The sequence below is a fragment of the Zonotrichia albicollis genome, chromosome 8, assembly GCF_047830755.1.
Source record: "Zonotrichia albicollis isolate bZonAlb1 chromosome 8, bZonAlb1.hap1, whole genome shotgun sequence".
Taxonomy (NCBI): domain Eukaryota; kingdom Metazoa; phylum Chordata; class Aves; order Passeriformes; family Passerellidae; genus Zonotrichia; species Zonotrichia albicollis.
In genome coordinates, this window is record NC_133826.1 from 14600151 (window position 1) to 14622265 (window position 22115).

General features: G+C 44.4%; 1 protein-coding gene across 3 annotated transcripts; it reads right to left on the reverse strand.

Annotated features, from left to right (window-relative positions):
- Positions 1-1965: 1965 nt before the first annotated feature.
- On the reverse strand, positions 1966-20984 carry LPAR3 (lysophosphatidic acid receptor 3). 3 transcript variants are annotated; one of them, XM_074546057.1, is made up of 4 exons: positions 20855-20984; positions 14813-15268; positions 11596-12353; positions 1966-5254 (listed from the first exon to the last, which is right to left on the reverse strand). In XM_074546057.1, exons 3-4 carry the CDS (start codon positions 12329-12331, stop codon positions 4905-4907), a joined length of 1086 nt encoding a protein of 361 aa, XP_074402158.1. In that variant the 5' UTR covers positions 12332-12353; positions 14813-15268; positions 20855-20984; the 3' UTR covers positions 1966-4904. The 3 variants fall into 3 exon arrangements, with proteins under 3 accessions (XP_074402158.1, XP_074402159.1, XP_026646340.1); XM_074546058.1 differs by having other exon boundaries at positions 20833-20922; XM_026790539.2 differs by lacking the exon at positions 20855-20984 and adding an exon at positions 20444-20813.
- Positions 20985-22115: the final 1131 nt, after the last annotated feature.

A 22115-nucleotide genomic window follows, 5' to 3' on the forward strand; every position in this document is an offset into this window, starting at 1 on the left:
GGGCAGGACCAAAGGCTGATCCTGCCCTGCATCTGCTTGGATGGTGACCTGTAGTCAGAACCACAGGGAAAAAGCATAAGAAATATGTCAAGCTTGAAAGGACCCTTCCTCTGTCATCTTCCATTAACCAGTATTTTAGAATCTTCATGCATCTTCAGAGCTCACTAAAACTGTGAAAGAATCGTATCAGAAGTATTGCTCCTATAGTTCACTGCTACTTGGGAAAGAGTTTTAAGAAAAAATATATATAAATATGTATAAAGATCTGATAAGAGAAAGGCACCATCATAGAGCTGCAGTAATTATTGCAGTTCAAATACACGCACAAGCTGTCATATGCACAAATACAGATGTGTTTCACCAGTCTGCAGGAATTACTGAAAATAAAATCTCACTAAAAACCTATACAGAGGGAAACATAGTCATGGCAGAGCAGCCCCAAAGCAGTGGAAGGGTCATGCTCTAGAGGCACTCAAGTTTTGGCAATCTGGCTGCTGTCCCAGAGGACTCATCACCCACACCACCTAGGTCAGACCAACAGCGCAGATATCAGGGAAACTTCTCTCCCACGCACACAGCTATTAAACAAGGATCAACCTAGCTGCTTATCCAGAAAGATCCAAAAGATCTCTCGTGTAAAGTAAAACCTCATTGTTCCCAGCTTTTAATAACAGTTCTCTGAAAAGCATCTCTAATGATTGTGACCACACAGGCTTTATGGGAGAGCAAATCACAGAGGACAGACCATACATCTTTGCCTGGGAAAAGCCATGGAGCGTTTCTTCCTGGACCCTATGATCAAGTGGAAAACAACTTTGGTTTGGGAGCAGCTGGAGAGAGAAAAGGAGAATATCACAAAGGTTTTCAAACCATAATTGCTATGAAAATGTTGTCTTAGAAGGATCTGCTTGCTACTTCCTGCAATACAGCAGCTCTCAAAAGCAGAAAGACCTCCGGCACCACCAGGAACATGCAGAATCTCATAACTATCTGACCTAATGGTAACTCTTCCCTTTCCTTCCTCTGCCTCCCATGAACCAATACCCTGGGGTTTCTGTGAGTGTTCACCCTAAAGCCCTCCCCAGCAGAATGTGCTTCTACAAATAGGAGCAGGCACATGCCAAGTCAAATGACACAGATATTTGGGGATATTAGTGGAAAAGGGAACAAAGGAACCCTGCAGAACTTGCCTTCACCAACTGCCCTACGTTCTTTTAATTATTTTTTTTTTCCTACTCAAGTGTAAATAGTGCTTTAATGGTTTCCTTGAGACAAACTATTCTGACAAATGTTTATGGAGTTAATAAGGAATTCCCTACTCTGTGAGTAGGTAGTTGTTTAGACAGTTTGATACTGGAAACATTACACAGCCTGTGCTGTAGCAGTTCATAGGAAAGTTTGATGCAACATCAGTTTCCTTTTCCACTCATGTCACATTGCAATTTATAGCAGTAGACCATGAATGTAGCAGCTCCAAGGAAAGCATTCTGCAGCAACAAAGGGCATGTCACTGCAAATACCATTCTCCAAGCACCGATTTGCAGGCTTTTGGGGTTTTTTCTTCTTTATTTTTCTCCTTAATTAGACAACAGAAAGGATAAGAGACCTCAAACCCTCCTACTTACTTGCAGCTGAATGATGGCTAACACCTCTCAGACCTTAACCCAGATGAGGAGTCCACTGGATGAAGTGCTGTAAAAAAAAACCTAAGTTCCTTTACCTTCACAGAAGTCACCTTTTCCTGCTTACCTGGAAACATCATCCACAGGTACTTATTTTGCATCCTAAATCCCAAGCTCTGCAGGAGTGACCTAATGTTGTTTCCCCTGCTGCAGATGCTCAAGATCTTCATCCAAGCTCTCTTCAGGGCCTGATTCAATCAAGCAATACACTGGCCAGTACTGCTAGTAAATAGGAAAATTTTATTAAAACAACCCCCACCCCCACCTGGACCCACAGTAACATGAAACAACATTTCCCCATCGTTGCTCCATCACCATTCAAACAGGAGGCAAAACAAGACTTGCATTTTGAAGTACCATTTTATTTTCTATTAGGTTTGCATACAGAGCCTCAGCCTAGCTCAGACCAACCGTGCACTGCAGTAGCTGTAGAGGTGTAGGGACAGGGGTGCCTTGGCAAGGCCACCTGGGCTGGCTTTGCAGGGCAAGGTTTCCCTAGAGGCATGGGGAGGGAAACAGGGGTGGCTTTGGTGAGAGGACACCAGAAATTCCCTGTGTCTGCCAGAGCCAATGCCAGCTGGCTCCAAGACAGACCCACCCCTGTCCAAAGCTGAGTCCATCAGCAACAGTGGCAGCAGATCTGGGATAACTTAATAAGATGGATGGAAAAATCCTGTGCAACTGCAGCTGAAATGGAGAGTGAGAATTTGTGAGAGAAACAACTGTGCCAACACCAAGGTGGGCAGGAGGGGCCCCAGGCACAAGAGCTGAGCTTCTCCTGCAGCCCATGGAGGCCCATGGTGAGCAAAGCTCTACCTGCAGCCTGTGGAGGATCTCATGCAGGAGAAGGGAATGCCCAAAGGAGGCTGTGAGAATGTGGAAAGGCCATGCTGGAGCAGGTTTTCTGGCTAGTGACTCCAGGGGGGACCCATCCTCTTGGAGAAATTTGAGGAGAACTGTCTGCTGTGGGAGGGACCCCATAAAGGAGAGGGGAAGAGTTTGAGGAAACCTCACCATGAGGAGGAAGGAGTGGCAACAACTGATGAACCAACCCATTCCCTGTCCCCCTGCACCACTGTGAAATGGAGATAGAGAAAATCAGGAGTAAAGCTAAGCCCAAGAAAAACAGAGGATGGGAGGAAAGTATTAAGATCTGGGTTTATTTCCCATTATCCTACCCTCATGTGATTGGTAATAACTTAATTTTTCTCCAAGTCAAGTCTATAATTGGTGATCAATCTCTCCCTGTCCTTATCTTGAGCCTTTTGTTTTATTTTCTCTCCCCTGTCCAGCTGAGGAGAGGAGTGATGGAGCAGCTTTGGTAGGCACCTGGTCTCCAGCCAGGCTCAGCCCACCACACCACCGCCTCTAAAAGCACCACTTTACATGCTTTTCAGAACACCAGAGCAGTGAAGTAGTATTTGCACAAAAAATTGCATTATAATAGCAAAAAATGTGTAAACATTTTTAGCGTTGCTCAAATACAGCATCTACCTTGAATACTGGGCACATCCCTACCAGATGGGATGGGATGAGCATGCTATGGGAGAGCTCTCTGAACAGGGCCTTACTGTGCTTGCAGGATATGCTAAGGGTTGCTGTGAGATCCCCCAGTGCATTCTGCAAATCTCCTGCTCAGCCTTTGAGCCAGGGGCTGGCTCTGTTTTGACCAATACAGTCCAGATATCCATATGCAAATGGCACCAAAGGAAGGATTTGTCCCAACCACAGCTGAACTTTATCTTCCAGCTTCATAAAGTATGTCCTTGGTGTTGGCTCTTCGTGTTGTTCTCTGATAATTCCAAGTGGCCAAAACTTCCAAAACTTTTCAAAGTGACCTCTGGTTGTGGTAACCTGCTTTGATACTAGGGATCAGACTTTCCCTAGGAGACAACACAGGAAACTCCTCTTGAAGTTAAAATGGCAACAGGAAGTTTACTGCTGTTGAAACCAGGCAGCATGAACCAGCCTTTCAGAGTGCTGAGAAATTACAATCCAGTTTAAATGGAAGTTTATCATAGAGCTCTGTATTGCTGGATCCTCTGTTACAGCATAGTCCATGAGCCAAACTGCAGCTGTTTGGGCTGTGGCTGCATCGCTGCATCAGCACTAGATTTGGTCAGTTACAATGCTGAAAGCCCTCCATGGCTCACTGCTTCGTGGCCCCTTCCTCAAGTACCTGTTCCAGTAAGATCTGTTTGCAAACCAGAGGTTAAATGTGGTCCAGACAAGGCCCGACAATAAATGCATACTGTACTATGGAAGGGGCTTAAATTGATTTCAGGCTTTTTTTTGCCTGTAAATTAATTTCTATTTTAAATAGCTTGATTGTATTTAAACTTCCCTTCAAAGTTCCCTTGTAAACCAGAGCTTTGGATCTCATTTCTCTCAGTGGCACAGCAGGTAAAGAGGAGCAAGCACACCCATTTGATGTTGTCTAGGGAAGTAAAAAATGAGCACAATGAGCACAGCCTCGCTGCTTTTCTGTCAATCCACCCTCCATGCCTGCCTGCACAACAGCAGCAGAGTGCACTGTCTTTGCCTGCAGCACTCACCCCTCTGTGAAGGAATAATGGCTTTTGTGCTTTCTGTACTCTCAGGTCCTGGCAGCCCATGGTCAGACACTCACACCCACTGACGCCTGCTCTGGCTCTCCCATCACAGCCAGGTTTCTGGCATAGCTTTAATAAACTATCAAACTACCTATTTTGAAAGCAAGATAAGGAGGAGGAAGAGAAGAGGTAAGCATGAACATTTTCATGAAATTCACAAACCAAGAAAACAGGTCACAATTCTGTCCAACCAAGCCGGCAATCCTCCTCAAGATGCACAGAAACTACTCAAAGCACAAATACTCAATGAATGCCAAACCTGCACAGTCAGGCAAATTTCTTCTCTCTGTAGGAGCTTAAGGAAGGTCTCCTTACATTGCTTACACTTTGTTTCCATGCACAAGAAGTCTCTGAGAGGTATTTATTCCATTCACATGAAAAAACAATTTCATGTACTTGAAAGACAAAAAGGATGGCAGTACAGAAAGTTTTCTTCATTACAAAGTGTTTTTCCATCAGGCAATTATTTATAAGAACTTTTGTTAACACTGGAGTTGAGGCTCTGGAACAAAGTGGATATATTGTTTACTAGCTTTGCCAGTCGATCTCCTCTTACAAAACCTCTCCCTTCCCCCTCTCCTTTTCCAGCCAAGTCAGTCCCTTGCATAGCTCAGGAGTTTCCTTTGTCACCAAGATCTCCTTTTCCACAAATTGTCCCTTGAATAATGCCATCTTCAATGTAGTGGCCCGAGATATCCGTGCTCCTGCAGAGAACTGTCGAGGGGATCCGGGATGAGCGTCTGTCCTGGCTCCTGTCCTCAGAGGAGCAGCAAATCATCCTTTTCATGGTAGCCCACATCTCATCATCTTTGTATGAATAAATAATTGGATTCATGACGGAGTTCAACAGGGCCAGGAGAAGAAACCACCTTTTAACATGCTGAATCCCACAGTCAGTACAGTTCAGCCCATCAAGCAACAAGACGACCAGGCCAGGGGTCCAGCAGACAACAAAGGCACCTAGAAATATAGGAGACAATAAAAAGAAAACCAAATCTGACTTCAAACTTCTAGGGTTTTGGAGTGTTTAATATCTTACAAGATTATTGATTTTGTCAAAATTCTACACAAAAGTGAGAAAAGCAGGAGAGGACAAAATTCTAATGACAGTAGCAAGATTATGTCTGCTACAGCTTCTCTGCCAAGCCCTGAGCAGGAGGCAGGGCAGCTCTCAGAGGACTGCAGGGAGCAAGAATCTGAGCTGCTGACAGCATCAACTCAAACACACATGGGAGAAGGTCATCACAGCAATGATTTATCCATGCTGATAAATAAACAAGAGCTCTGGAGCATTTAAAAGCAGGGAACAGGCACATTTCCTCTGTTCATTTCTTTCATGTACTGGAGGAGAAGATATCAAGTGGTTCACTTCCATCACTGCCATAATATGATCTAAAGAGACAAGCCACCCCACAGCTGACTCTGCAGTGCCAATTAATAAGACAGGTGTCACATAATTTCCACATGTCCTGGCAGGGAAACCCACAGCTAGTGTAGGATGTGCCTCTCCCTACAATACACCAGCACCGTGGGCTCCCCTGTCAGAGCTGAGCCCACCTCCTGCACTGCTCCCTCCCAGGCTCTGCATGCTCAGGCACAGTAATTCAGCTGCAGGAAAAAAATTAGCTACACAGGAAAAGAGAGGAGGAACAAATAGATGAATTGGTGAAGGTGAAGTGAAGGGAAATGAAGGTGTGGGGAAAAAAAAAACAAAAGCAAAACAGAAAAAGTATGAGGAAGTAAGTGCTTAGTGGTGGAGGAAGAGAAAACTGTGAGAGGCAAAAAAAAAATTAAAGGGAGAATGAGGTAGATATTAGACTGAACACAGCACAAAGAAAGCATTAAAACCACAGCTTAGAAGGCAGTTCAATATTGCATTTGCACCTTCCCGTGTTCCTGCACACCCACATCATAAATGAGGGTGAGCAGGGGTAACATTGCTAGCAAATGCAGCCTCAGGCACCAGCTGGAGAGGAGCCCTGCCCTGCCCCATCTGCCCCTTGGTCTCCCCCTGCACTGCACCCCGTGATCCCTTGCCCAGAGCCCAGGGAAGGAGTAGCCATATGCATGATAATACTAACTTAGCACAAGCCACAATTGCTGTCTGACATTCAGAAATAGAAAATTACAACTCTGCCCAGCAGTCACAGTTTGAACAATGTACCAAGGAAATTCCAACCACTCATCACAGCAGAGTTTCCCCATTTTGGAGCTTAGAAAACAAACAAAAAAAAAAAATTTCAACAAATAGCATCTACATGCCCAAAAGCTCTCTGGAAATGTGGCTATCTGTTCAGCAATTTTGGTAGAAGAAGCAAGTCCACCTTATCTTTTCAAAGCTGGATATTCCGATCTCCAAGGAGTGGAAGGCAGCAGAGGGAGGGAGCCTGGCAGTGCCCAGGAGCAGCCAGGCACCAACCAGCAGCGCTGCTCACACGGGCTGGGGTCAGCAGCACTGAGACTGCTCCCCATTGAGGACTGGGGTGGGCAATGCCCGTGTGACAGGCAGGCCATAGTGGTATGCTAAGGGGATTTGTGGATTTAGCAAGCACTAGGGTTGCTGAAAAATGTATCAGGACAAGGTATTGTGGATCTTGCTGCAACCTTTTGCTCCTAGACTGCAGACAAAATTCAGCTGATTTACTCTGTTCTAGGCAATACTGAACAGAAAGGCAGGAGACCACTTTCTTCAGAAACTGAATTTTCTCCTCTGCTGTACCAAGATTTTTGTGATGCTAAGTGCTAATTTCGTGGTGTTAGTTTTGAGATACTGGTTAACATCAGTAACATTCCTCCATTGCCCACTGGCATTGGGAGCTGCCTGCTGCTACCACAACACTTGTTTTCCCTGGTCAGTCTCTGTGCTACACTCTGGTTTGGCTCCTGCATGCTGAGTAAGCAGTTGAGAGCAGCTCTCTCTTATCATCTACAATGGACAAAACACTGCACAGAATGGCTGTCCTGGGGTTCACCACCAAATCCCATCAGCTTTAACAAGTGCTGTAACCCAGCCCCCAGACAATACTGTGCCTGGTTAAGTCTCTCAGCAAGTGTTCAGACACAGAAGTTTCACTAACAAGGGCCACTGGCAAAGCTGCCAATCCACCAGCTCCATGCAGAAACTGAGATGGTAACAAACCTTCCTTAGAACAGACACTGAAAGCATTTTGACCATTGTACCAAAAAGAGTGCAAGGTGCAACCACGCTTGTATGGAAGCTAGCAGGAGAGGAAAGAGACCCCAAAAGGCACATTTAACAAAAGACACAGAAATCTCTCCTTTAAACAAAACCCAAAACTGCAGGCAGGAGTGGTCACAAACTCATAGGATGTATTCCTGTCTATCTATACAAGTAAACCCTAAAAGGTTTCAAAAGTAAGAGAAGATAAAAGACACCTTCAGGCATGTCTCCACACATTTCCCACAACCAAAAACAACGACAGGGCAATGCAGTGTCCAAGTTACTGGATAATGCTTTCTTGGGGTTGCTTTGACTCCATCAAAAACACATTTTGCTCTTAGCACCACTTAGAGATGAAAGTGAGGCATGTCTCAGACTCGCAGCCTTGCTCAGATTTTGTTATTTTTACCACCAAGCTTTCAGAGGGAGCCATGGTTAAGCATAAAAATATACCTTAGTCTCAGCCCTTCAGCAATTTTCTTGTTTGCAGAATATTTATCCCATAGGAGCTCCCCTCCCTGACAAAGTGACACACTCTAAAAATAATTTAACTTCTGGGACTCATTAAAATTCACAAAAGTGACATGAAATACAGCCTGACTGCCACATAGATTAGAACAACTCCAAGTCTCTTCACCAAAGAGAGAGATCACCATGCCTCAAGGTTAGTTTGAGGATTTTCCATTAGATTTAACCATGGAATTTCTTGTAGATTACGTCATCTCTGTTTAAAAATTAATTCCTGTGGATCTGGAAGCACTACTGATGCTTCAACAGCATCATTTCATAAACTCCTGCACATCAAGGCTGTCCCTGAGCATGCCAAAACTGAGATTTAAAAAAAAGTGCAGTAGGTTCCAGATGCCAATGCCACATGTGCGACCAAGTTAAAAGAGCAAGTTACCAATTAAACTATAAATTCACTGAAACTGAAAATCATCCCCTCCAAAGCTGCTATTTCAGCAGGAATCTCACTGCCAGGTTCAGAGGAGCTACCACATACACAACCACCTGAAAATCACACACCCACTCTTCTTCAGATCTGCAGCCACAGGCTGAGCTGGGATTGTGCCACAAGGTCAGCCCAAGAGGGTTTTAGCCCCTTTTTCCTGGTTTCACATCTTCCAGTTTCAGTGAGATAACACCCTGTGGTTCAGCATGCCAAGGGGAAAGCCTCACTCCCATGCCACGATGGACTATTTCAGGGGTCATGGCAGGAATATGCAGGTGACAGAGACCTGGCTCCCAGCCTCTGGAAGGGACCCTCTGACCCTAAGGGATGGCGCAAAAACCCACCACAAGTGTGGTCACCAGGAATCCATGAAATGACACCAAAATCTCAATTCCCCCGACTCTCAGCTGTAGGGCCACAGGAGGGGAGCACCCAGGGAGGACAGGGATGTTTGGCTGGAGGGGCAGCCAGGCACAGCCCAGCCTTCCCAAGGAGGGAGCAGGAGGAAGCTGTGGGGAGCAGCAGTACCCAGCGCACACAGCCTCCTTCCACACAGCAGCACAGCAGAGGGGTTTGGTCCTGAATCTCCCATGAAACCAATAGAGCCATTTGGTAACAAGAGTATTGGGGATTATTATGCATTATCCAGCACAGCATGTTGGATTGGGCTTTTAGTTAAGACGGTGTCAGGTGTGTACTCCAAAGCATTTTCAGATATTTCAGAAAAAAGCATTTAAAATAACTGCTTTGGGCAAAACCCATGTGCTGCATATAGCTCCAGGCTCTTGCATCAGTGGTTATAAGCAGAATTTTGGAGGAATCACATTTGGTGATTCCTGGTAATTGGAAAGTCCAAAAAACAAGCTATTTGGTTTTTAATGCATTTTGCACACAGTGCTTGAATGACTTGGCCAGGAGAGCACATTTCAAACTGTTCAAAAAAATAAGTTCTCATTTTTGGAAATAAATGGTTATAAAATGCCCCTCAGAGTCAAAATTTGGAAGGAACATGCCAAGATACATTTCCTCTGACCATGAGCTTGCAGTAGACTCTACACCCAGCAACACCAGCACTAATTTAACTTCTTTGGAAGCAGGCTCTGTTTCAGTTTTGTTTCTGACTGACAAAGTAAATATACAAAATTACGATCTCTAAAGCAGCATGCAGGCTAAGTTAAATTTGCCTAGTCCAGCACACAATAACATTAAATGTTCTGCCTGAATTATAGTTCAATTTCATGGCTGAAAAGCCATATGCTGTGAGATAGAGGAAGCCAATGCTGAACTTCTGATCAACCCGTAGTCCTAAGGCCCCACTCCCTAGGAAAAGAAATACCAAGTTCAAAATGAGATTTTAAGTGGGGTTTATTTCCACACAGCAGCACAGAGAACACTGAAGGCTTGCCCAGGCTGAAGGACCTTGAGGGATGAGGGAATGGCAGCCACCACCCCTGTCCCTCCAGCTCCCACACTGGCTGCAGGGTGCAGTCCTGCTTCAACAGAAATGCTCAGAAAACTGCTTTTTAAAAGTGCTCTGCTTTCTGTCTCTGTCCAATGCAGCAGTTATCTACAGTCTATTCATCACTAAGCATTAGGGCAGGATCATATTTGGAGCAATTCAGAGTTTTCCTGCAGGGGTTTTCTCCTTCCAGATGGATGGTTTAGGTTTCACTGCACGGGAGCTTAGGTGGGACAAAAGATCAAATCTTGCTCCTGCAAGTCAAGGGCAGAGGGACAGGAACAAACACCAAATTGACTCTCCAAAAAGAACAGTTGGGGGATGATTTAGTAGAAAAAGGCTTTGGCAGTGAACAAGCCAGCTCCAGAAGACTCAGAAGAATAAGTGAGAACCTTGTACATACTTTCTTTTACAAGGTCAAGCACTGTGAAGTTTAATGGATTTCAGCCTCTGAAGCTCTTTAAGAGATCATTTGGTAGACAAAGTTGTTAAGCAGCACAGCACTATTATTTCAGAAATAAACCAATAAAATCAGATACCAAATGGTTCAAAGAGCATCCAAAAACTGCAAGGGAAATAAAGTGTCCTCAACTTGAACTTCTTACCCTGGCAAGTCCTACCTCCATGAAAAATTACACTTTTCTCCCAGAGCTCTCTAATACTACCATGCTGCAGTATGACACACCTGTGTCTCACCTTTCCCAAAAGCTCCAGCTCTGCTGCACTGGCTCATCCAACCTCAGAACAGCTGTCAGAGCAGCAAAGCCACATTTGTGGGTTAGAGTCCACCACCACCTGAGCCCAGCTTCACAAACCTCTCAGCATATCCCCAGCTCCACCTGGAGCCCTGCTCACATGATATTTGGTTTCCAGGACACATCTTGTTCAGATTCAAGTAATTCTGGAGAAAATTGACTGCTACAGCTGGTATTTGTTCCAAGGATCGGTCACCTGATCCTTTCATCTCTAATTTAATGTGCACTACATCACAATTCCCTGATGAAGTGATCTGAGCTGCTCAAGTATCAACAGTGCCTTTAGGCTAGAACCCAGGGCAAATCTCATGGTATGATTTAGAGATCTAAGGCTAGACTGTAGCATCATTATCTAAAAGTACTTTGCACCATGCAATATCCACAGAATGAAGGTGAATCCTTCCCTTGAAAAGCAGACCTCTGTCAAAGTCACAGACCCACCAGCCATTCTCTCCTTTCCCCAGGGAAGGTGCATTTCCAGGGTGAAGAAGTTTCTCCGCCCAGGAAACAGCCAAGAGGAAGATGTACAAAGAAAACTAACAACATCCAACATTAGCTCTCATGGCCTTCTGCAAATACTAAAAAATATTACTTTGAAAATGTTCTACTAAGTAATTATAAACCTTCACATGCCTCTCACTATAGAGATTTTGTATCTTCCCGCTTAAAAAAAGAAAAAAAAAAATCAGCCAAAAACCTTTACCTTCAAAATTTGTGTTTTGAATCCTCTGTCTCAAGTTTCTGCAGTGCAACAGCTCTACAAGTATCTAAAGTAAACAGAAGCCTAAATGCCTCCAGCACTTAAAAGTTCCGTGAGGTTTCTTTGTGTTAGGAGGGCTGAGCAATTTTTGTGGAGTTTTTGTTGGTTTGTTTCAAATAAAAACTAAACCAAACCAACACAGAGCAATTCACTGGCGCTGCCAGCCTTGCCCAGCATGGTTTGTGGTCTCTTACCTAAGACAGTCATGACAGTCTTCATCAGCTTCACTGGGGTTCTCCTCCGGCTGATGGACCCGCTGGTGTGTGAGGACAAGACGTTGGTTTTCCTCTGGACGTACATGTAGATTCTTATGTAAACCACCACCATAATGAAGAAGACAACCAGGTTTAAGACACTCCAGAACACCAGGTAGCTTCTGCTGTAAATGGGTGCCAGGGACGAGCAGACAGTAATGTCACAGAGGCAGTTCCAGCCCAGGGTTGGAACGGCGCCCATGAAAATGGCAATGGCCCAGATGGATATGATGAGGAAGGTGACTCTCTTCTTGGTGAGGTTGCTGTGGATCTTCATGCGCATGATGGACATGTGGCGCTCCACGGCGATGACCAGCAGGTTCACCAGGGACGCCGTCAGGCTGGTGTCCAGCAGACCCTGGCGCAGGAACCAGCGGTTCACCGTCAGCGTCTTCGACACCGGGCCCGTGTTGAACATCAAGAACACGTAGGCGATTCCAGCAAAAAAGTCTGCAGCTGCTAGGTTGGCCAGAAGATAGTAAAAGGGAAAGTGAAACCTCTTGTTCTTCACCACAGCTGCTATGACCAAGGAATTTGAGATAAAAATGAAGAGGCAGAAGAAGGTGCCAAAGCACAGAACACCAATGAGCTGCGGCCCTGTCCACTCATCCGCCGTGTCCGCCTTTGTCCTGTTGTAGAAAAAGTCCATGCGCTTGTCATAGTAGCATTCGTTCATCCTGGATTAAAGGCCCTGCATCCTAGGGAGGGTGGGAGGGAAAAAGGGGGAAGATTAACAATCAGCTAATAGTCCTTGCTTCAACCACCATACCTTCCTTTTTGGGGACAAGGGGCTGTGACAGGGACACGAGAAGGTCCTTGGCACGGGACACCTGAAGTAAAAATTCAAGCCGTACAGGGTGGATACAGAAGATACTCTGGAGGACCACAGTGCATGATGCTTGGCTGACTAAGGAGTTTAAAAAGATTTTCCTACTTAAAAAATTCCAGCACAGTTCTTATGCACAAGCAGTCGTACTGTACAAACAACAAAGTAGGAGTTAAAAAAATTACTTTCTGGAGGTCATGGAGAAAATCTGAGCAACAGCCAAGCCATTTTTGCTGTGAAATCCCATGTTTGAGCCACAGCCCCATCATTATTTCCATTTCTCAGTACATCCAGTTGGGATAGGGAAGCATAAATCATAACCCTTCCACTCTACTGACTAAGTAATAAAAGACCCATTGCAGAAAAATAAATTCTTGTTTTTTCAATTATATATTAATAAATGTAAAAAGGTATGTATATAAGATACTACAGGCTTATATATTCTGAGTGCATATCTATTATTTGCTACTAGAGAACTTCAGTAAATGTGCTGAAAAGAGAAAAATATTTTCTAGATCTTTGACTAGTCTAAAGCCAGGAATTATTTTACTGGGCTCTCAAGCACCACTCAGCCCAGTTATCTTTAAAACCAAAACCCAGTTCCCTACAGGTTAAAGCAACACCCAGGCAGTAGTGCTGGGGTTTATTTCTCATACCCACTCAGCACTATTTTGGACACAGGGCTATTAAACCTGATGATGGAGAGGGAGTCCAAGTTCCAGCTTACATCACACTTGTGCTGCTCTGGTGAGGTCAATGTCAGCTGCTTTGGCAACTTCCCTGCCTTTTTTATGAACCAAACTGAACCTGCACTAATTCACACAGGACATCTGACAGCAATCACTCATGGCTCAGAAGGGAGCGTTTGTGTCTGACCATCACCATCCCTCACATTCACTGTCAGTATCTGAGGAAGGATTTTAACAGTTCATTAAGAAATATTGTATAGTTTTAGCAAAACCCAGGAACACAGCCATGGCACAAAATGCTAGCTATTATACAGAGTGGCACCAACAAAAAACCTAGAAGAGGTGGTTACAGGCAGAAAGATTTTAAAAGCATAGGCCTGCTACCTCTGCAGCTAAAATTGTTAACAGATAAACATCAGGTTCACTTAGCCTATTATTACCCTGTGGTTATTTTACAGTTAAATCTCATCTCCCCAGGGACTGGGTAGAAAATTAAACAATCCCCAGCAGGCTGGTTAATGCACCGCTGTTATATTAAAGGCTCCTGCCAAGCTTTGAACTAAAATGGCCCATCATTTGTCATTTACGTTATGCTACCTGTGTTATTTCATGCAATATTTACACTAATATTAAATCAAATTACACCATTCCATAATGAATATTTTCAGGAAATTTATCTTTTTTTAATATTCCATTTTTCTGAATAGCTCCTTAGCCTTTTTTCCTTGATTTTTCTTAATTCTCACATAGTAGTCAACATGAAAGCAGGCCACTTGACATTGCTGTCCATTTTATTACCCTCAAGAACCTGGCCAGCCACTTTTGTAAAAAACTTTCTTTTTACAAAAGACTATTACTTAAAGCATCAAATTTAAACACATAGTCAGAACTAAGAACAGCTACTTAAGGACATGAAGTGGAAGGAAACAAGTAAATCATCCCTTGTGCTGAAATATTACAGAGCATCCATCTAAAAATAAAAAAGCCTCAGCAATGCGGATCCACTGCAATGAGTCAACAGGAATTCAACGCCCACTGCTCCCTGTTCAGGGAACAAGGGGGAGTTGGGCAGTCAGCACATTTCCCATTCTCACCTAGGAGCTACTCAAAAATCAAATCCACTCTGTGAGGGACCACAAGTCCCTGAGGAGCTGCAGACAGCAGCTACTGGAGTAGCCCAGTGCTGGGAACCCTGCCAGCAGAGAAGCCTCTGCTCTAACACATCAAGGCACCAAAGGACTTACTGAGCTTGACATTAAGCTTTTACAGAGCGGCCCAAATGCCTGCAAATAGAAGCAGCATTTTGGGCAACAATGGCAGGGAAAAGGAAAAAAAAATTCCCAAAAAGCCAAAACTGTGAAAATTACAGGGAAGGTTTTCTGAACATGTTGTATCTTACTGTGTAATCATCTCAACAGATGAATCCTTTGCTTGCAGTGACAGGAGAATAAAGAAATCTACAGATGCTTTTTGCATCTCATCTGTTTAAAAGCTTAAAGAAATCCAAAATATCAGCTATGAATTTATTCTAAATACTTCAGCTTAATGCGGTCCCATCCTTATTTGAAGTAGTAACCAAAGAAAAAAACCCATTCACACATCCATAATTCTCCACTGAAATAATTACACTACAAACACTTACTGTCACACAGCAGAGCTCAAATGACAAATGATTTTGAAAGCGATGTCTTGAGGTATTGAGGTGAGATGAGAAGGAGCAGAAAAGCATCCAGCTGAGGTCTCAGAGTCACAGGGCAGACCCTGGAGATTTCCAAATGGAAGCTGCACCAAAGCAGAAGCTGAACTGGAGCAAGTTCACATCCCAGCCCTTCGAAGTGGAGATGCAGCACGTGGCTGTTTGCACCAGCCTGGGTGCAAAAAGCACTTACACACCAGGGCCTTGCAGACAGTGCAAGGTCTTCCTCACACCTTCATCTGAAGCCCTCCCAGCAGAATGAGCCTGGTACAGCTGGGACAGAGCTATGCAGCTGAATCCTCAGTGCTCCTGCCCCAGTCCTCAGCAGGCAGGGATGGGATATTCCATAGTTCCTGGCATGTGACACGTCCTGGCAGGGCTTTCTTCCTCAGGTCTTCTCTTCTGCAGTCAGATCAGAGATGTTTACCTTAATCAGGGCAGGTTTAAACTTAAGAAGAAAAAAATAACCCCTGAATATAACCCTTTATTAAAATAATCCTTAAGTATTACATATTTCAGATCTGTTTATTAAGTACACAAGAATTTGAGTATTCAGGCAAAATACTGTTCAAAGTGAGTAGAAAAACAGCTAAACTTGTCAGTCCAAACTTAAAAAGGCTGGAGAGTCATCCAGAGTCTGCAGCAGAGAGCTCTCCTGTTGTGCTACTCACTTAAAGAAGAATTGCCTTACTTTGCTTTGAAATTGGCTCTCCCAAGCTTGAGAGTTCTTGGGTTTTCTTATGAGAAAGGACAGCAGATAATCTCTATTCACCCGTTCTACACCACTTGGTGTTTCCTATCCCCTCATGCAGGTCTCCAGCAGTTATCACATGCTGCATATTCTGCAGGTGAATTGAGCTAACAGCTTGCTCTCTTATTTGCAGGCAAATACATCAAAACTTGTCAAGTGCCAAAAACATACCCTTGTCTAAAAGAGTCTTTCTCTCATTTCAACTTATTTAATTACCTCATTTCAACCAATAGTAGCCACAAAGATCACAAACTGATGGACTATGAACTGCATTTTCCAATACCACTCTTGAGTAAACATTCAAGCTTTTTCTCTTTTTTGAGTGGGAAAAATCCTCTGTTCCAAAAATCTCAAAGGATTTGGCATTTTAGCTAAACTGTTTTCAAACTTAAAGCACACTTCAAGAATTCTTCCCAATATATAACATCTTGAGCATTATTTGTCTTAATGACAGATGTATATATTTTCATTGCTTATAAATTCCTCTATGACAGTATAACTCCTACCAAGTCAGGATATGTTCTTCACTGTTCTTTAAATAAAAGTCAAGAATTTGCATGACTGTGTAGGAATATATTACACTAGCTACCTGAATAAAGAGTTAGTGAAATAAAACAACACCTAAATTATGTTTTTGACAAAAGGTTTGGCTAGTTGCAAGCTAGCATGCTTTAATGGTTGTTATTCAATTGGAATCTTGTTTGCTTCAATAAATTCACTGAAAATCTGTATATTTATAATGAGATTTAATATCAGCTGTTTAAGTCAAGGATTTTGCTGATTGAAACTGTGATTAAAATTAGCTTTAAGTAATTTTGATTAAAAATTAAATCTCGCCTGTAAATCAGCTCTAAGTTGAGCTCCTCATTATTAATGCAAACATTTCTGAAGGAAAAAAACAAATAGTATTTTAATGATAAAGTCATTATAAAATTTAGCCTGCAAGCCATAATGTAATTCAAGGCACATTCTCATGGTTTTCTTCCCTGTCCATTAAAAACCAAGATGTTTCAATACATTGGCTACCACTTTATTGAAGGACTGGCGTCAGTTTGGGGGACTTTGATGGCTTCTGCCCTGTTTCTGCATAAATGCAAGGGGGAGGGAGCAGACAGAAAGCCACAGTGAGAGGATTCAAGCCAGCTTTGGCGATGGACTGAAAGGTCCTGAGAGCAAAACTGAGCCTACGAGCAGGACAAAAGAGGTTTAGCCCTTTAGCAGGGCAGAAAGCCATCCCAGGGGAGAGGGAGGCTGTGCGCCCAGGCAGAACTGCAGCCTGGCTCACTGAGCTGGCACAGGAATTTCTGTGCAGAATTTCAGGGCAGTTCAACAGCCAGAGGAGCCACAGTGGAGCAGGAGAGATCCCAGAGGCAGTGCAGCCCTGTGAGGGCAGCTCTGTGAGAGGGCAGAGCAGAGAGCTGTGCCCACGCTCAGCCTGCCAAGCAGGCAGCCTGCTAGCCCTGCCCGAGCACTGGGCCTCCTGGCTCCCCTTCACCATCAGCACAGACCAGGCATTAAATACAGATCTCTGAGAGATTTTGAAACCTATCACAAAAGTTGCTCTGGGTTTATCACAATGACTGATCACAGGCACAGGTGGCACACTGTGAAATACTCTCTGCACATTCAGACTGTCACTGCAGAGAAACATCAGCAGCAATTGCCTACTTGCACACATTCCTTCAGCTGTTTAAATCTACCCTACAAGCAGCAGATGGCTCTTGCAGAGCAGCACAAAAGGAGTGTCTGGAGGTTTGCAGCCAGGGCTCCTCAGAGCACAACGTTTGCCTGCCCTCACCTGTGCCACAGGCAGACACAGACACCCTCTGTCCTGCCCTCTTCTGCGGATAAACCACCCCTGGTGCCTTTGTTTTCCTCACTACTGAAAAGCCCTCGCTCACCTCGTTCCCCAGAGGAAGGCACGGGCAGGAGGAAGGCAGGTGCTGGGCAGCCAGAGCAGCACCAGCTCACAATGGGAATTGGTTCCTTGTTCTCCTCCACACCCTGCTACATGTATGGCCAGGGAGGAAAACACAACCCAATGATTGCACAGTAACCCAAGAAACCCATCCAGGTTACCTCAGCTTAGAAAGAAATACCAGTGCAGAAAAGGGTGTGGAACATAGCAGAAGCCAAAAATGTTAATATGTAACTGTAAGGAAGAGTTTTGTAAGGTAAGTGCTCTGGCTCACTTTTAATTGCCTTTAATAGTTTATTGATATTATAACCAAAATCAATTTAGAGAAACAAACTGAAAGGAAGCACATAAATAACACAAAATTATTCACACAAATATATCTAAACGAAAGATTTTTTTTTTCATCTGGTACTACTAGAGGACGTTATCGAAGCCAACATTCATTTAACAGATCCTACAGAGACAAATTATCTCAGAAATGCAACTGTTTTACATTTTGTTTATTACAGAAATTGTACAGGCACTGCCTGTACTTGAAACAGCATGGTACACAGTACGCTTCAAGGACCTGAGAATGTAATTTTTCAAAAACATTTTTTAAATGCAGCTTTACAAATTAAAAAAAGTTATGACTAAAAAACCATGAGGCCAAATGAATAAGTTTTTCAACCAGAGAAGTTGCTTATTAGTAAGGGAATCTACTTGTGGTTTTGTTTGTCTGTATTTTTTTTTTTCTTTAACTGTAGTATCTCCAAGTTCAGATAACTTGCTGAACTCAAATCAATCACTCCCAAGCAGCTTTATCCCACTACCTTGGTCTTCAATACCTTTTAGACTAAGGAGAGCAAAGTGCCACATCCATTTTCTCTCCAAGCCTGTTTCACTTACATAATGTTAACTTATGGAAAGTACAGCAGCACTCATATTTCCACCACTGTTCTGGATCTTTCCAGTAATAGTCCATTTCTGTGGTGTCATCTTTTGGACTGGGAAGGGAGTGGGGCAAAAGGAATGGAGATTACTCTTTGGCAACTCTTAAGTATCTGTGGTGGAAACACTTAAGATTTTTATTTACCATACATCCTGCATAAAAGATACCATATAGCATACCAATGCAATATGGTATGAATAGAGAGCCTCAAGAAAAGTATTAAACCTACCAAACTCTCAAGACTAAATATTTAGAGTTGCAGAGAGAGGAAGTAGCACCACCAGCCACGAACCACAGTGCTCTGTACACAAAATCTGATAAGAGGCTTTAAAATCACTGTCACACAAGAGTCACCCTGTGCATGTCAGTGACAGTGCTGTTCCTCTGCAAGCTGCTGCAGGCTGTCACTGACAGTAGAACTGTGACACAGGGATACAGGGGCACCTCCACCTAGGTACTACAAAGCTCAGGCTCCAGCTCCTGAAATCCCTTTAGTTCAAAGCTGCTCTAATGCACTAAATTGTCTGAAAGCTCTGATAGACTGCAGGAATTTGTTAGGGACAGATAGCAAGTAACTTGCTAGTTACCACAAGTTTAGACTTCAGACTTTGGTAATTTAAGACTTTCTGAAATTATGGTTTACTAGATCTATATATGGAGTTCAAGCTAAAAACTTTGCTGCAAAGCCTTCATTTAGTCTCCTTTAAGTGTGGTTCTGGAAGGAGCTGGCAGGTCATCCTATAATGCGGAAACAGACACAGCATTTAAAGTATTTAAAAGTCATTCAAACAGTCTATACATTGTGAAACATGCCTAGAAGAAAATACCTGTTCTGCTTCTAAAGTAAGTTTCCCATTTTTGCAGAATTTCCAGGTCCTCTCACTGATCACTAGAAGCTCCATTTTACCATTCAACAAATCAGCTTTCTTAACAAAGCCTACAGAATGCAGATACAGACAATTTCAGCACAGTCCCAAACAAGTCAATTTTACTGTTTATTTTCAGGACTTACTGATGAGGACCTAAATCACACCACTGCTGGTTAAAACAAGTCACTGACTGCATCTGATCTCTTAAGAGATTGAGAGCCTGGGTTCACAAACAAATGTGGAGCTGTTAGAAATGGCACACTCCAAGACGTTTTTGCTCAAGACAGAGAAGTTGGCCTAATGGCATAATAGTAGAATTCAGGTATGTCAGTCTTTAACACCCAAGATAAATACATTCTCTAGAGCATCAAATCATATACTGCAGAGATTTTATTGCATTATCTGATAGCATAAAGCCTATGCTGTAAGACATTCCTAAAAGGTCAGTGTAGCACTGGAGAATAAGGACACAGCCAGTCTAACTTGTCTGAAACTTTTACCTAGCATTCTGAAAAAAAGAGCTAAATACATCTCTCAGCTCTCCATGGTGGTAAGAACTGCTGCTTCTTTACTGATTATGCAGATTTGGTTTGTGGGGCTGTTTGATTTGTTTGCTTTTAGTTTAATTTTCAGTATAGAGATAAGCTTAGTGAAATCAGATTTTTCACTGTATAACTGGATTTGAGTTAGGCTTTCTACTGCACTTTTTGAAGACCTTAAGAATATGCAAGAAACCACACACAGAATAGCTTAAAGAACAAAGCTACAGCGATGCAGCTTACCAGTCTGCAACAAGAAATGTCTTTTTCTAAACTCATATCACAGAGAGAGCAGACCCAAGTACATGATCTCTGTAAACGCAAGGGTACAAAACTGCTTCCTCTCCCCCCGGCCCCGAGTTTGTTTCCTTAAAGGAAAGAACGTATGCAAAATAACGCAGTGTATTTTTTCGGTGTATTGCATGGAATAGAATAACACCGTATTAAAAACCCGCTTAACACGAGACCTTTGCCGGCGCCCCAGTCCGTCCGTGCTGCCCGCGCCCCAGCAGGGCAGGACCCCGCACCCAGGGCTGTGCGAGCGGAGTCTCGAATGCTTGGAAACTCACGTGTGTGCTTCGAAACGAGCGTGTCCGTGTCCGCGCACACCGCGGCGTCTGTCCGGGACAGAGAGACAGCCCCGGCTGTGCCCGCCGGGCTCGGGCTGCGCTCCGGGCACTGGGCTCTGCCCCGCCGGGCTCGGGCTGGCTGCGGGCTCTGCCCGCTCCGCTCCCCGGCACGGCCCGGGGCTCCTCTACCACCGCAGAGAGTTTTACAGAAGTGAAGAAGTTTTGCCGGCCCGACTCGTGGAGCAAAGGCGCATTGTTGGCGGAGCCCGTCCAGCTCGCAGTAACAGCGCTCCTTCCCACCGCTGCCCCCTCACCGAGCCGCCGCCCCGGCCCCGCGGACCGGTCGGTGGCAGGGGCTGAGCCTGCCCGCCCCGGTCCCACTCACTCACCGGTAACCCCGGCCCCACTCACCCGGCGGTAGCCCCGGTCCGAGCGGAGCCGCGCCAGCGCCGCCGCCAGCGCGGGCCCGCCCGCCCCGCTCCGCTCCGCGGCCCGCCCCGCCGCCTTAACCCGTCCGGCCCCGCCCGCACCTGCCCCCAGCCCGAGAACGGCAGAGCTCGCCCAGGACTTCGTTCTCTCCCCGGGGCCAGGGTTTGGCTCTCCCCCGGCACGGTCGGCTGGAGAACACTAGCGAGACCTCCGAGCTGCACAAGCCCAAAGGGCTGTGCCGCCCGAAAAGCCCGTCAGAAGGTCCATCATCATTCACACATTAGGAAACAAATGCAAAACCCAGATAAAACTGCAGTAACTTCTGTGAATAGATCCGGACAGTACAGACAGTAGAGCACCACACGTAGCTGTTCTTTAAAACAGTGTAAAAAGCAAACAAGAACCATTTCACACCCAGCAGTGTGATACAGAAACTTAGCGGCTCATGCCACCTCCAAGGGGCCGGAGTGAGCACACACAGCTTTGCAAAGACAAGCCAAACTCTAAAGTAGACGGTAGTACAAAATGACATTTATCTGAAGGCTGTGATCAAGAAGATCTGACCCACTGCTACCCACCTCAGTCACTCACTGAGGGCAGGCATATGCCCAATAGTGCAGACCTCGGCACGGCTCTGCTCAGAGCTGAACTGACTAAACCAAATCTCTGCAGATCTCTGTCCCATTTCTCAGAAATCCTGGTCACAATTACAGCATGAAACTTAGTTGTTAAAGCCTAGGTACAACCTTGCACACGAACATTATATATGAAATGCCAAACAGGCTCCATGTCAAATTTTTTTTCTGTTTTAAACAAAAAATAAAATAAAAACCTCAGAATAAGAGCCCAAAATCTTATTGACCCTGTTCCCCTCACTTGAATGCTCACCTTGAAGATGGCTTAGGAAATTCTCTTCTTTCCTGTCCAAGTCTCATCAAGCTTCTCATTGCCTCATCCATTTCTATCCTCCTTTTGTTAAGTCCTATAAGCAATTAGCAAAAGCTTCCTATTCCCAAAGAACAAGACTATGAAAGGCAACATCCCTTTTTCAGAGCACTTTGCAAAAGTTTATGTTCCAGTTCTGCTTCCATTATTGTGCATTACCTCCTCAGCAGCTGGAGTGGGACCACCTATTAGCCAGCAACTCTGTTCAAATCTGTATTAATGTGCAGAATTCAGAGTCAACATATGCCAGATTTCCTGTTAAGTTTCACCTCTGTGGAACAGAGAGACAGTAATAGCC

Excerpts from the sequence above, each read along its gene's own strand:
- LPAR3 (XM_074546057.1), bottom strand. The coding sequence starts at position 12,331 with ATGAACGAATGCTACTATGACAAGCGCATGGACTTTTTCTACAACAGG. Across the intron at positions 5,255-11,595 it reads GACTGTCATGACTGTCTTAG|GTGCCTTTGTTGTCTGCTGG; the intron begins GTAAGAGACCAC and ends CTATATTTCTAG.